The 15,000-nt window shown below is 41.7% G+C and overlaps 3 protein-coding genes across 3 annotated transcripts; all 3 read left to right on the forward strand.

Moving 5' to 3' along the window:
- The first annotated feature begins 4,780 nt into the window (after positions 1-4,780).
- On the forward strand, positions 4,781-5,933 carry LOC113829212 (cuticle protein CP1499). The gene is made up of 2 exons (XM_027382327.2): positions 4,781-4,822; positions 5,061-5,933. The coding sequence occupies exons 1-2, from the start codon at positions 4,811-4,813 to the stop codon at positions 5,847-5,849; spliced, it is 801 nt and encodes a 266-aa protein (XP_027238128.2). The 5' UTR covers positions 4,781-4,810; the 3' UTR covers positions 5,850-5,933.
- Positions 5,934-8,440: 2,507 nt separating this feature from the next.
- Positions 8,441-9,492, forward strand: LOC138867541 (cuticle protein CP1499-like). Its single transcript, XM_070143405.1, has 2 exons — positions 8,441-8,486; positions 8,661-9,492. Exons 1-2 carry the CDS (start codon positions 8,475-8,477, stop codon positions 9,423-9,425), a joined length of 777 nt encoding a protein of 258 aa, XP_069999506.1. The 5' UTR covers positions 8,441-8,474; the 3' UTR covers positions 9,426-9,492.
- A 4,345-nt stretch (positions 9,493-13,837) lies between these two features.
- LOC113829213 (cuticle protein CP1499) lies at positions 13,838-14,891 on the forward strand. The gene is made up of 2 exons (XM_027382328.2): positions 13,838-13,878; positions 14,058-14,891. The coding sequence occupies exons 1-2, from the start codon at positions 13,867-13,869 to the stop codon at positions 14,805-14,807; spliced, it is 762 nt and encodes a 253-aa protein (XP_027238129.2). The 5' UTR covers positions 13,838-13,866; the 3' UTR covers positions 14,808-14,891.
- The last annotated feature ends 109 nt before the right edge of the window (positions 14,892-15,000 follow it).

The following is a 15,000-nucleotide window of genomic DNA, read 5'->3' on the forward strand; positions in this document are numbered from 1 at the left end:
TGTGTGTGTGTGTGTGTGTGTGTGTGTGTGTGTGTGTGCTTGTGTGTGTGTGTGTGTGTGTGTGTGTGTGTGTGCGTGCGTGCGTGTGTGTGTGTGTGTGTGTGTATGTATTTATGTATGTATGTATGTATGCACACACACACACACATATATATGAGTCACTTCTCTTTCTCTCCTTTTATATCAAAGCATGAAGTATACATATTCACTCACCATTGCAAAACTTAATCATATGTCTTAGAAATTCCAACTTTACCTTTTCACTCGTTCAAAAGTTGCTCGGTTATAGTTTCTTTCATTTTGGCTTGGCTAGTTTTTTGACTAAAATCCTACCAAGCGTAAATAAGGATTGCGGTTTGGCTTTGATAACAGTATCCTTTCTTTATGTCATATATATATATATATATATATATATATATATATATATATATATATATATATATATATATGTGTGTGTGTGTGTGTGTGTGTGTGTGTGTATGTGTGTGTGTGTGTGTGTGTGTGTGTGTGTGTGTGTGTGTGTGTGTGTGTGTGTGTGTGTGTGTGTGTGTGTGTGTGTGTGTGTGTGTGTGTGTGTGTGTGTGTGTGTGTGTGTGTATATATATATATATATATATATATGTATATATATATATATATACATATATATATATATATATATATATATATATATATATATATATATATATATATAGATATATATGCGTACATGTATGTATACAGGTATAGATAAATAGGCAGGTAGACAGAGAAATGGAGAATGAACATTCTTTTTAGCTATTAATGAAAAAAAAAAACATTTTGTCACTAAGATCTTTTAGGAGAATTATGAATATTTTTTTCTCACTAGATAAGTAAGAATATATATGTATGCATGTATGAATTGGATTAAGAGTTAAGGGAAACTAGCCAACAAAAAGATATAATTACAAAACAAATTAATAATAGCAAAGAAAGTGTTAAGTATGATAACTCTAATAATGAAAATTATTATGATGATAAGACACTACAATACCAGTACAGCTATCATCAGCGCCATTAATACCAGTAGTAATAGTAGTAGTAGTAATAACAATAGCTATAATAGTAGGTGTAATTGTGGTGTACCAAAGATGACGATATAAAAACCAGTAAAACAATAACACCATAAAGTAAAAAGAAAAGAAAAAAGAAATAAAGTAAAAAGGTAACATCATAGGCTACAGTAACATCATAAAGTAAAAAGAAAAGAAGTAACAGTAACACCATAAACATCAATAACATCATAAAAAATCAGTAAAAAAAAAACATTCATAAATTAACAACACTATCTATAGTAACAACAACAGCGAAAGTGACTCTGGACCGAAAGAATATGAAAAAACACATATTACGAAACGAAAGTGAAAGAAAAATAATATGGCGGTGATTGGCAAGTAAAAGCAAGGTTGACTAGTGTCATTAAAATATCTAATAAAGGTACCACAGTCACGTGACATAACGGTGCCCTCCAGGTGAGTTTCATGATAGTGAGAATAGCAATAATGATAGTGATGATTATAATGATGATGATGACTATAATGAAAATCAGAATGATAGTGATAGAATAGTGATAATGATAATGATGACAGTGATAATCTTAATAACAATTATGATAATGATAATTCAGGATAATCAATGAAAGGGATGAAAGTGATGATAATTGTAATAATGATGATGATAGAAATGATAATAACAGTAATAATAATAATGATAGCAATGATGATTGTAATATTAATGATGATGAATGATAATAATAACAGTGAAGATAATAATGGCAATGATAACAGTATAAAGATAATACAAATAATAATGAGGATGATAATAATAATAATAACAATAAAAATAATAATAATAATTATTATTATTATAATGATAACAATGGTAATAATAACAATATTAATAATAACAATAATAACAATGATAATAATAATGTGGAAAGTAATGATAATGACAGTAGTATTAACAACAACAATAAAAGTAATGATAATTATTTCAATAATGATAACAATAACAATGATAAAAAACAATAATGATAATAACTGTATCGATAACATAAATAACATTGTTAATAATGATAATGATAATGATGAAAAGAGTAATAATATTAGCAAAGATAATAACAATAATGACAACAATGATAACAACAATAATGATAAGAACTGTAATTATAGTAAAAAATAATAATGACAATAATGATAATGATAACAGTAATGATAATAACAGTAATGATAATAGGAATGATTATAATGACAATGATAATCAGAGTAATAATATTGATAGCAAAAATAACAATAACATCAGAAATGATGATAGGAACTTCATCAGACGTACTTGACTTTGACCCCCCCTAAAAAAAAAAAAAAAAAAAAAAAAAAACGCAACGTAAAAAATGGAAGAAAAAAAAATGATTTATCTTCTCCAGAGGCAAGTTCACCGGCTAGTGTTGCCAATGCGCGAGCCTTCCTTTTCGACCCTAAGCTTATTGACTAGTATTTCGACTGTTTCATAACGGGCGGTTGAGACATTGGCAACACTGGATGGTCCCTGAAAACTGGAGGTAAATTTAGTTGTTGGAAAAGAAATGTACAGGTTACCAGTATATACAGGTTAAGTGAATTTTCATAAATTTACAAATTACAAGGAATTTACCTGTGCAAGGAAGGAATTAACAAATTACCTAGATATGCAAATTACAAGGAATTCATAGTTACAAGTTCTCACAAGTTACAAGGATTTTATATGCTATCTGAATTCACAGTTTACCTAAATTTAGAAATTACAAAGAATTTACATGTTCCAAAAATCTACAAATTACAAGAGGATTTTGCAAGTTACTCGAGTTTACAAGCTACACGAAGAACTTACAAGTTATAGGAGACAGGGACCTACAAGTTACCTGGGAAGTTACCTGTAGTTCCTGTAGGTGGGCGTGAGGAAGCCATTCATAACCTTCAACAACCCGGTACCATAACCTGACATAGTAACCCGTACGGATAACATATTGGAATTTCACGGTTCAAAGGTTTATTTTAGGTGTGAATGAGAAGAAAAAAATATATAGGTCGAGAATTAAGATTTATTGTGTTAGTGAGGTTAATATTTATATTTTTTTATGTATTATTATTTCATATTAGATCGAGATTCATGGATTATTAGAATAATTCGACAGGGAAAAAAGAGGCTTTGATTATATTTAAAAAAAGGAAAAAAAGATAAGGCCTTGATAAAATATTTTGTTTGTCTATGGTACTTCGCCCCTAAACTAATTCGATTTTAGTGAATGCCCCAAAAGGCGGTCAGAATGGCGGAAGAACTTACCCATATAAAAAGTAAACTGGGAAGTATATCGACTGTCACACACTCACACGCACATACACACAAGAACACGGGCATATCCACACACAAGAAGAGAGGAACTTTCACACACACGAATGCACACAAAAAGATGTAGACACACACACACACGCATAATAATTATAAGCACACAACCACACACACGCGCGCGCATGTTTATAAGCATTAAACATTCATGATGGTTGTGACACAAAATGAGGCGGGGATGTTTACTATGTTAATTATATAAACTCGTGGGTATGTCGTGAGCAGATCGGTCACGACATGGCGGCTGTGAAAGGGGATATTCTGATCTTTTTTTTTTTTTTTTTTTTTTGTGTGTGAATGCATGCGTATATACATAGATGGATATCCGTATATGCTCAGTATATATATATTCAATATATATATACATATATATATATATATACATATATATATATATATATATATATATATATATATATATATATATATATATATATATATATATATATATATATATATATATATATATACAAAAAAAATCTATATATATTCATATATATGTGTATGTGTGTGTGCATTATATATATATATATATATATATATATATATATATATATATATATATATATATATATATATATATATACATACACACACACACACACACACACACACACACATATATATATATATATATATATATATATATATATATATATATACATATACATATATATACATATGTATATATACATATATATATATATATACATATGTATATATATACATATATATATATACATATATATACATATGTATACATATATATATATATATATATATATATATATATACATATATATATATATATATATATATATATATAGATAGATAGATATAGATATAGATATATATATATATATGCATATGCATATTTGTATTTATTTACATATATGAATATATATATATATATATATATATATATATATATATATATATATATATATATATATATATATATATATATATGTATGTATGTGTGTGTGTGTGTGTGTGTGTGTGTGTGTGAGTGTATGTGTATCTACGTATACATATGTATTCCTATTCATGTATTCACATATATGTGTGACCGAATCAAAATTATCTTTCCAATCAGTGTTCCAAAACCAATCAGCTAAGCATTCATTCACCTACGAAATGACAATACGATTTCCTAGATGTCATAAACGCCTAAGTCCTGCCACAGCATCTTCGAGACTGACACCCAAGAAGCGGCTATGGTTAAGGAATGCCCCGGGGAGACTGACCACGTGGGAAGAGGCTGGGCGACCGGTGACGCTCACAGGAGAACTAGACAGGGTCTCGGCGTCAAGGTCTCTCTATGTGTGTGACCTTCTGCGCGTGCGTATAAATAGGGCGCGTGGGTCTGGGTCCACCACAGTACGGATCTAGGTTCGGGACAGACAACATGAATTCTCTGGTAACTATTTTTGGGCTCCTTTTGAACGAGGAACTGGGCGTGTAGTTTGGTTTGGATGGATTGGTACGGGATGTTTTCATGGTCACGAGAACGATTAGTAATTTGTCGTCACCACACTTGGAATTCATATTCATATTCGTTACTATACAGTAGTGTACTCAAGCATGTTATAAATGCGTTAAGAGTATGTTTGTCTTTTTCATTGAGAGGTATAAGTGACGCATCTTTCTTCCCGCAGGTTGTTTTGGCAGTGCTGGGAGTGTGCTCGGCCGCCCCCTTCATCGGGGACACGCCCGAAGTGCAGGCTGAGAAAGCGCGGTTCTTCCAAGCCTTCCGCGCTGCTCAGGCTGCTGCCGCTCCCCAGCAGGCTTTCCAGACTGTGGTGCCCGTGCAGACCAAGTGGATGGGACCCGTGGCTGCCACCATCCCCGCCGGCGTCGACGGCACCATCACCCCCGTGGGCGACACCGCTGAGGTTGCCGCCGCCCGCAACGCCTTCCTCAACGCCTACAACGCACAGGTGAGGGCCACCGTTGGCAGCGTGCCTGTGGTGCAGGCCCCAGCCTTCAACGCCGTCCCTGTTGTGCCCCAGCCGACCTTCCAGCAGACCTTCCAGCCGACCTTCCAGCAGGCCGCCCCCGTGCAGGCCAAGTGGATGGGACCCGTGGCTGCCACCGTCCCCGCCGGCGTCGACGGCACCGTCACCCCCGTGGGCGACACCGCTGAGGTTGCTGCCGCCCGCAACGCCTTCCTCAACGCCTACCGCGCCCAGGTTGCAGCCACGGTTGGCACTGCCCCCGCCGTCACCACCTTCAGGCAGGCCGTGCCCCAGCAGACCTTCCAGCCGACCTTCCAGCAGGCCGCCCCCGTGCAGGCCAAGTGGACCGGCCCCGTGGCAGCCACCGTGCCCGCCGGACTCCCAGGCTCCGCCCCCCAGGTCGCCGACACCGCCGAAGTCGCCGCCGCCAAGCAGGCCTTCTTCAGCGCGTACCAGAGGCAGGTCGCGGCCGCGGCGCGCCCCTTCTAGGCCGTACTGTTATAGGTTAGAGAAATAGTCAATATTAAAAAATGATAATAAACAGAACAAAATAAAGTTATATTTTCACATTCATTTCTTTGTATCACTTCCCGACCATGGAGATGTTGTTTTCCACCCTCATTCTCTATATACATATATGTGTGTGTGTGTGTGTGTAGTCGACACAACCTAATGTTCAATGGCTGCTCAAGATTTTCCCCTTCAATTTCAGTGGAATCTTTTCATATTTCTAACGCTATGAAAATCGATGAATACGCCAGGCACATGATTGAATTTATCCACGCTTCTAAAGTTCAATCAGCTGTAAACTATTAGAAGGAGAGGTGTGTCATCGTGCCTCTTCTTGTCCGCTCTCTCTCTCCTCTTTTCTCTTCCTATTGCCAGACCTGCCAAAGCAATATGCTCAGCGAATCCCGATCCTGCGTTGAGACAGATATATCAAATTGTACAGCCACCTATATATATATATATATATATATATATATATATATATATATATATATATATATATATATATATATATATATATCATGCATATGTTTTGGTGTGTGATTGGTATTGAATAGCCACTCATTCTTGTGCGGTTGACCTCTCATGGCGATATCTTTTTCGCCCTGAGATTTGAGTGGAAGCGCAGGCATTTTGCAGGAAACATACGCGCGCGTGCACGCGCGTATATATATTTATTTATATAAACATGTATAGACATGTGTGTGTGTGACACACAGACACCCCCCCCCATATATATATATATATATATACATATATATATATATATATATATATATATATATATATATACACATACATATATATATATATATATATATATATATATATATATATATATATATATATATATATATATATATATATATGTGTGTATATGTATATATATATATATATATATATATATATATATATATATATATATATATATATATATATATATATGTATATATATATATATATATATATATATATATATATATATATATATATATATATATATATATGTCATTCACACACGCACATATTTATATATGTATGTATATGTATTGATCTATATATGTGTATGTGTGCAGACATATGCCAACTGCCTGGTAGATAGCCAAAGAAATATACAGATATAGGAACTAAAAAGATACTTTACGAATTATATACCTTTTAATCACAAAGGTCAGCGCAGATTCCTTGAAAAAAAAAGGCGTTTTAACTAACAAAAAACAAGATATACATCGAAGGCCCAGCATGCCTTCCAGATATTACGGTCCACAGATCCTGACCCGAAAGATCCAAGTCCCCAGCCATCAACCAATCGGTTTCAACCTCCAAATCCAAACCTGACGGCGACTGGTGTCCACGTCTGACTGCAAGATTTTTGGACGAAGGGACACCTTTCAGAATGAATACAGGGGGACACATGCATGTTGCATGGCTGGATGTCTATCGCAATACTTTTGCAAGGTAACGAATGACTGACTTAGTTGCAGGTGATCCATTTCCTTCCGGCAAAATCACTTAGTATTCAAGTTTTAGAAGTGAGAGTGGAGAGGTTTCCACTGGCGGTTACTCTCTCAGGCTATTGTCATCCTTGATATTACTAGCGAAGCCTATCCACAGAATAGGTTCCAGGAGCAGAAGATAGTCAATAGGATCTGTATTTGGAAGAGAGGGAGAGAGAAATTCTTTTTCCATAGATATGAATTTCACGAACAATCTAAAGTATTATTGGAAACGTCATCGCATCCGCGATTTTGAAGCATTGAGCTCGCGCAAGCACAAAAAACGAATAGAATATAATAATAATAACAACAACAATAATGATAATAATAACAATAAATGATGGATATAAAATACAGCCACAATGTGAACTGGAAATGAGCGCACCGTCTCGAGCTCGTCAAGATTTTCTCGTCTGAGGAGTAATTCTTAACGAAATTGAAACAACGTTCATTTTTTATTCAAAATGTAGTTGCATTTTCTCTTAACTTTTGTCTACGCGTTACTGTGTTTGTGTTTGTGTTCACAAGAGAGAAACCTCACACACAAACTTTATAGACAAACAACTCTCTATGAGCTGAATTCGATTAGCAAAACAATGTTCCTCACATATCACATATTCTCTTTATTCATCATCCAGAAGAACATGATATTCAAATTGCCTCTGCATAGATGCGTATAAGTGTAAAGATGAGTGACTAAATCTGTCAATCTATATATACTTTTACTCACAGATATATAAAACTGTAAATCTGTATGTATATATAAACATAAAAATCTGTGTATATACACACAACACACGTGTGTGTGTTGAAATCAAAAGCATACTACCCAGAAGGCGGGAATTCGCAAGGAATTTCAATGTTCAACGATTTCCTGACGTTTGGGATAACTTGATCTTCTCTGCGACGGAAAATACAATGCGGCCAGCCTCTCTTCAGCTTCCTCGACTACAGCCGTCCCCACTCATCAGTTTATTGAACCACAATTATCTAACTTTGGTCAGGGTCTCCGCCCCAAGGTCTCCGCCCGACCTTCGCCGCCCGCCTATATAAAGGGGGCGGGAGCCTCGAGTCGCCACAGTACGGTTCTTCGTCCACGAAAGTCAACATGAAGTCTCTGGTAAATTCACGTTCCTTTGCGACTGAACTGAAGGCAGAGAGATCAAAGGAAATGACTATTGATGCTTTACTAAAGTGAATGCACACCGCCATGTTATGTCTTATGTTGACTAGGGAAGCTTTAGGTGTTTTCAGCAACATGCAAAGCGTGTAAAGAGAAACGTTTCTTTGGCAGGTTGTTTTGGCAGTGCTGGGAGTGTGCTCGGCCGCCCCCTTCATCGGGGACACGCCCGAAGTGCAGGCTGAGAAAGCGCGGTTCTTCCAAGCCTTCCGCGCTGCTCAGGCTGCTGCCGCTCCCCAGCAGGCTTTCCAGACTGTGGTGCCCGTGCAGACCAAGTGGATGGGACCCGTGGCTGCCACCGTCCCCGCCGGCGTCGACGGCACCGTCACCCCCGTGGGCGACACCGCTGAGGTTGCCGCCGCCCGCAACGCCTTCCTCAACGCCTACAACGCACAGGTGAGGGCCACCGTTGGCAGCGTGCCTGTGGTGCAGGCCCCAGCCTTCAACGCCGTCCCTGTTGTGCCCCAGCCGACCTTCCAGCAGGCCGCCCCCGTGCAGGCCAAGTGGATGGGCCCCGTGGCTGCCACCGTCCCCGCCGGCGTCGACGGCACCGTCACCCCCGTGGGCGACACCGCTGAGGTTGCTGCCGCCCGCAACGCCTTCCTCAACGCCTACCGCGCCCAGGTTGCAGCCACGGTTGGCACTGCCCCCGCCGTCACCAGCTTCAGGCAGGCCGTGCCCCAGCAGACCTTCCAGCCGACCTTCCAGCAGGCCGCCCCCGTGCAGGCCAAGTGGACCGGCCCCGTGGCAGCCACCGTGCCCGCCGGACTCCCAGGCTCCGCCCCCCAGGTCGCCGACACCGCCGAAGTCGCCGCCGCCAAGCAGGCCTTCTTCAGCGCGTACCAGAGGCAGGTCGCGGCCGCGGCGCGCCCCTTCTAGGCCGTACTGTTATAGGTTAGAGAAATAGTCAATATTAAAAAATAATAATAAACAGAACAAAATAAAATTATATTTTCACATTCATTTCTTTGTATCACTTCCCGACCATGGAGATGTTATTTTCCACCCTCTCTCTCTCTCTCTCTGTCTCTCTCTCTCTCTCTCTCTCTCTCTCTCTCTCTCTCTCTCTCTCTCTCTCTCTCTCTCTCTCTCTCTCTCTATATATATATATATATATATATATATATATACATATATATGTGTGTGTGTGTGTGTGTGTGTGTGTGTGTGTGTGTGTGTGTGTGCAGTCGACACGACTTAATGTTCAATGACTGCTCAAGATTTTTCCCTTCAATTTCAGTGGAATCTTTTCATATTTCTAACGCTATGAAAATCGATTAATACGCCAGGCACATGATTGAATTTATCCACGCTTCTAAAGTCCAATCAGCTGTAACCTATTAGAAGGAGAGGTGTGTTATCGTGCCTCTTCTTGTCCGCTCTCTCTCTCCTCTCTTCTCTTCTTGTCCGCTCTCTCTGTCCTCTCTTCTCTTCTTGTCCGCTCTCTCTGTCCTCTCTTCTCTTCTTGTCCGCTCTCTCTGTCCTCTCTTCTCTTCTTGTCCGCTCTCTCTCTCCTCTCTTCTCTTCTTGTCTGCTCTCTCTGTCCTCTCTTCTCTTCTTGTCCGCTCTCTCTGTCCTCTCTTCTCTTCTTGTCCGCTCTCTCTCTCCTCTCTTCTCTTCTTGTCTGCTCTCTCTGGCCTCTCTTCTCTTCTTGTCCGCTCTCTCTGTCCTCTCTTCTCTTCTTGTCCGCTCTCTCTCTCCTCTCTTCTCTTCTTGTCCGCTCTCTCTCTCCTCTCTTCTCTTCTTGTCCGCTTTCTCTCTCCTCTCTTCTCTTCTTGTCCGCTCTCTCTCTCCTCTCTTCTCTTCTTGTCGGCTCTCTCTCTCCTCTCTTCTCTTCTTGTCCGCTCTCTCTCTCCTCTCTTCTCTTCTTGTCCGCTCTCTCTCTCCTCTCTTCTCTCCTTGTCCGCTCTCTCTCTCCTCTCTTCTCTTCTTGTCCGCTCTCTCTCTCCTCTCTTCTCTCCTTGTCCGCTCTCTCTCTCCTCTCTTCTCTTCTTGTCCGCTCTCTCTCTTCTTTTCTTGTCCGCTCTCTCTCTCTCCTCTCTTCTCTTCTTGTCCGCTCTCTCTCTTCTTTTCTTGTCCGCTCTCTCTCTCTCCTCTCTTCTCTTCTTGTCCGCTCTCTCTCTCCTCTCTTCTCTTCTTGTCCGCTCTCTCTCTCCTCTCTTCTCTCCTTGTCCGCTCTTTCTCTCTTCTCTTCTCTTCTTGTCCGCTCTCTCTCTTCTTTTCTTGTCCGCTCTCTCTCTCTCCTCTCTTCTCTTCTTGTCCGCTCTCTCTCTCCTCTCTTCTCTTCTTGTCCGCTCTCTCTCTCCTCTCTTTTCTTCTTGCCCGCTCTCTCTCTCCTCTGTTCTCTTATTGTCCGCTCTCTCTCTCCTCTCTTCTCTTCTTGTCCGCTCTCTCTCTCCTCTCTTCTCTTCTTGTCCGCTCTCTCTGTCCTCTCTTCTCTTCTTGTCTGCTCTCTCTCTCCTCTCTTCTCTTCTTGTCTGCTCTCTCTCTCCTCTCTTCTCTTCTTGTCCGCTCTCTCTCTCCTCTCTTCTCTTCTTGTCCGCTCTCTCTCTCCTCTCTTCTCTTCTTGTCCGCTCTCTCTCTCCTCTCTTCTCTTCTTGTCCGCTCTCTCTCTCCTCTCTTCTCTTGTCCGCTCTCTCTGTCCTCTCTTCTCTTCTTGTCCGCTCTCTCTGTCCTCTCTTCTCTTCTTGTCCGCTCTCTCTCTCCTCTCTTCTTGTTCGCTCTCTCTCTCCTCTCTTCTCTTCTTGCCCCCTCTCTCCCTCCTCTCTTCTCTTCTTGGCCGCTCTCTCTCTCCTCTCTTCTGTTCTTGTCGGCTCTCTCTCTCCTCTCTTCTCTTCTTGTCGGGTCTCTCTCTCGTCTCTTCTCTTCTTGTCCGCTCTCTCTCTCCTCTCTTCTCTTCTTGTCCGCTCTCTCTCTCCTCTCTTCTCTTCTTGTCCGCGCTCTCTCTCCTCTCTTCTCTTCTTGTCCGCTCTCTCTCTCCTCTCTTCTCTTCTTGTCCCCTCTCTCTCTCCTCTCTTCTCTTCTTGTCCGCTCTCTCTCTCCTCTCTTCTTGTCCGCTCTCTCTGTCCTCTCTTCTCTTGTCCGCTCTCTCTGTCCTCTCTTCTCTTCTTGTCCGCTCTCTCTGTCCTCTCTTCTCTTCTTGTCCGCTCTCTCTCTCCTCTCTTCTTGTTCGCTCTCTCTCTCCTCTCTTCTCTTCTTGTCCGCTCTCTCTCTCCTCTCTTCTCTTCTTGTCCGCTCTCTCTTTCCTCTCTTCTCTTCTTGTCCGCTCTCTCTCTCCTCTTTTCTCTTCTTGTCCGGTCTCTCTCTCCTCTCTTCTCTTCTTGTCCGCTCTCTCTCTCCTCTCTTCTCTTCTTGTCCGCTCTCTCTCTCCTCTCTTCTCTTCTTGTCCGCTCTCTCTCTCCTCTCTTCTCTTCTTGTCCGCTCTCTCTCTCCTCTCTTCTCTTCTTGTCCGCTCTCTCTCTCCTCTCTTCTTGTCCGCTCTCTCTCTCCTCTCTTCTCTTCTTGTCCGCTCTCTCTCTCCTCTCTTCTCCTCCTATTGCCAGACCTGCCAAAGCAATATGCTCAGCGAATCCCGATCCTGCGTTAAGACATATATCAAATTGTACAGCCACCTGTATATATATATATATATATATATATATATATATATATATATATATATATATATATATATATATATATATATATGTCATTCACACACGCACATATTTATATATGTATGTATATGTATTTATCTATATATGAGTATGTCTTGAGGCATAGGCCAACTGCCTGGTAGATAGCCAAAGAAATATACAGATATAGGAACTAAAAAAAATACTTTACGAATGATATACCTTTTAATCACAAAGGTCAGCGCTGACCCCTTGTAAAGAAGAAGAAGAAGAAGAAGAAGAAAGGCCGCTTCAGTAACTAGCAGAAACCAAGAAGACATGCATCGAAGGCCCAGCATGCCTTCCAGATATTACGGTCCACAGATCCTGACCCGAAAGATCCAAGTCCCCAGCCATCAACCAATCGGTTTCAACCTCCAAATCCAAACCTGACGGCGACTGGTGTCCACGTCTGACGGCAAGATTTTAATGACAACTTTGGACGAAGGGACACCTTTCAGAATTAATACAGGGGGACACATGCATGTTGCATGGCTGGATGTCTATCGCAATAATTTTGCAAGGTAACGAATGACTGATTTAGATGCAGGTGATCCATTTCCTTCCGGCAAAATCACTTAGTATTCAAGTTTTAGAAGTGAGAATGGAGAAGTTTCCACTGGCGGTTACTCTCTCTGGCCATTGTCATCCTTGATATTACTAGCGAAGCCTATCCACAGAATAGGTTCCAGGAGCAGAAGATAGTCAATAGGATCTGTATTTGGAAGAGAGGGAGAGAGAAATGCTTTTTCCATAGATGTGAATTTCACGAACAATCTAAAGTATTATTGGAAACGTCATCGCATCCGCGATTTTGAAGCATTTAGCTCGCGCAAGCACAAAAAAGCTAATAGAATGAAATAACAATAATAACAACAATAATAATGATAATAATGACAATAAATGATGGATATAAAATACAGCCACAATGTGAACTGGAAATAAGCGCACCGTTTCGAGCTCGTCAAGATTTTCTCGTCTGAGGAGTAATTCTTAACGAAATTGAAACAACGTTCATTTTGAAATCAAAATGTAGCTGCATTTTCTCTTAACTTTTGTCTACGCGTTACTGGGTTTGTGTTTGAGAAATACACACACACACATATATAAACTTTATAGACAGACACCTCTCTAAGAACTGAATTCGATTAGCAAAACAATGTTCCTCATATATCACATATTCTCTTTGTTCATCATCCAGAAGATAATATTCAAATTGCCTCTGCATAGATGCGTACAATTCTAAAGATGAATGCCTAAATCTGTCATTCTATATATACTTTTACCCACAGATATATAAAACTGTAAATCTGTATGTATATATTAACATAAAATCTGTGTATATACACACAACACACGTGTGTGTGTTGAAGTAAAAAGCATACTGCCCAGAAGGCAGGAATTCGCACGGAATTTCAATTTTCAACGATTTCCTGACGTTTGGGATAACTTGATCTTCTCTGCGACGGAAAATACAATGCGGTCAGCCTCTCTTCAGCTTCCTCGACTACAGCCGTCCCCACTCATCAGTTTATTGAACCACAATTATCTAACTTTGGTCAGGGTCTCCGCCCCAAGGTCTCCGCCCGACCTTCGCCGCCCGCCTATATAAAGGGGGCGGGAGCCTCGAGTGGCCACAGTACGGTTCTTCGTCCACGAAAGTCAACATGAAGTCTCTGGTAAATTCACGTTCCTTTGCGAGTGAACTGAAGGCAGAGAGATCAAAGGAAATGACTGTTGATGCTTTACTAAAGTGAATGCACACCGCCATGTGGGTGTATGTCTTATGTTGAACAGGGAAGCGTTAGGTGCTTTCAGCAACATGCAAAGCGTGTAAAGAGAAACGTTTCTTTGGCAGGTTCTTTTGGCAGTGCTGGGAGTGTGCTCGGCCGCCCCCTTCATCGGGGACACGCCCGAAGTGCAGGCTGAGAAAGCGCGGTTCTTCCAAGCCTTCCGCGCTGCTCAGGCTGCTGCCGCTCCCCAGCAGGCTTTCCAGACTGTGGTGCCCGTGCAGACCAAGTGGATGGGACCCGTGGCTGCCACCATCCCCGCCGGCGTCGACGGCACCATCACCCCCGTGGGCGACACCGCTGAGGTTGCCGCCGCCCGCAACGCCTTCCTCAACGCCTACAACGCACAGGTGAGGGCCACCGTTGGCAGCGTGCCTGTGGTGCAGGCCCCAGCCTTCAACGCCGTCCCTGTTGTGCCCCAGCCGACCTTCCAGCAGGCCAAGTGGATGGGACCCGTGGCTGCCACCGTCCCCGCCGGCGTCGACGGCACCGTCACCCCCGTGGGCGACACCGTTGAGGTTGCCGCCGCCCGCAACGCCTTCCTCAACGCCTACCGCGCCCAGGTTGCAGCCACGGTTGGCACTGCCCCCGCCGTCACCACCTTCAGCCAGGCCGTGCCCCAGCAGACCTTCCAGCCGACCTTCCAGCAGGCCGCCCCCGTGCAGGCCAAGTGGACCGGCCCCGTGGCAGCCACCGTGCCCGCCGGACTCCCAGGCTCCGCCCCCCAGGTCGCCGACACCGCCGAAGTCGCCGCCGCCAAGCAGGCCTTCTTCAGCGCGTACCAGAGGCAGGTCGCGGCCGCGGCGCGCCCCTTCTAGGCCGTACTGTTATAGGTTAGAGAAATAGTAAATATTAAAAAATAATAATAAACAGAACAAAATAAAGTTATATTTTCACATTCATTTCTTTGTATCACTTCCCGACCATGGAGATGTTGTTTTCGACCCTCTCTCTCTCTCTCTCTCTCTCTCTCTCTCTCTCTCTATATATATATATATATATATATATATA

This window comes from Penaeus vannamei, chromosome 30 (genome assembly GCF_042767895.1).
Source record: "Penaeus vannamei isolate JL-2024 chromosome 30, ASM4276789v1, whole genome shotgun sequence".
Taxonomy (NCBI): Eukaryota; Metazoa; Arthropoda; class Malacostraca; order Decapoda; family Penaeidae; genus Penaeus; species Penaeus vannamei.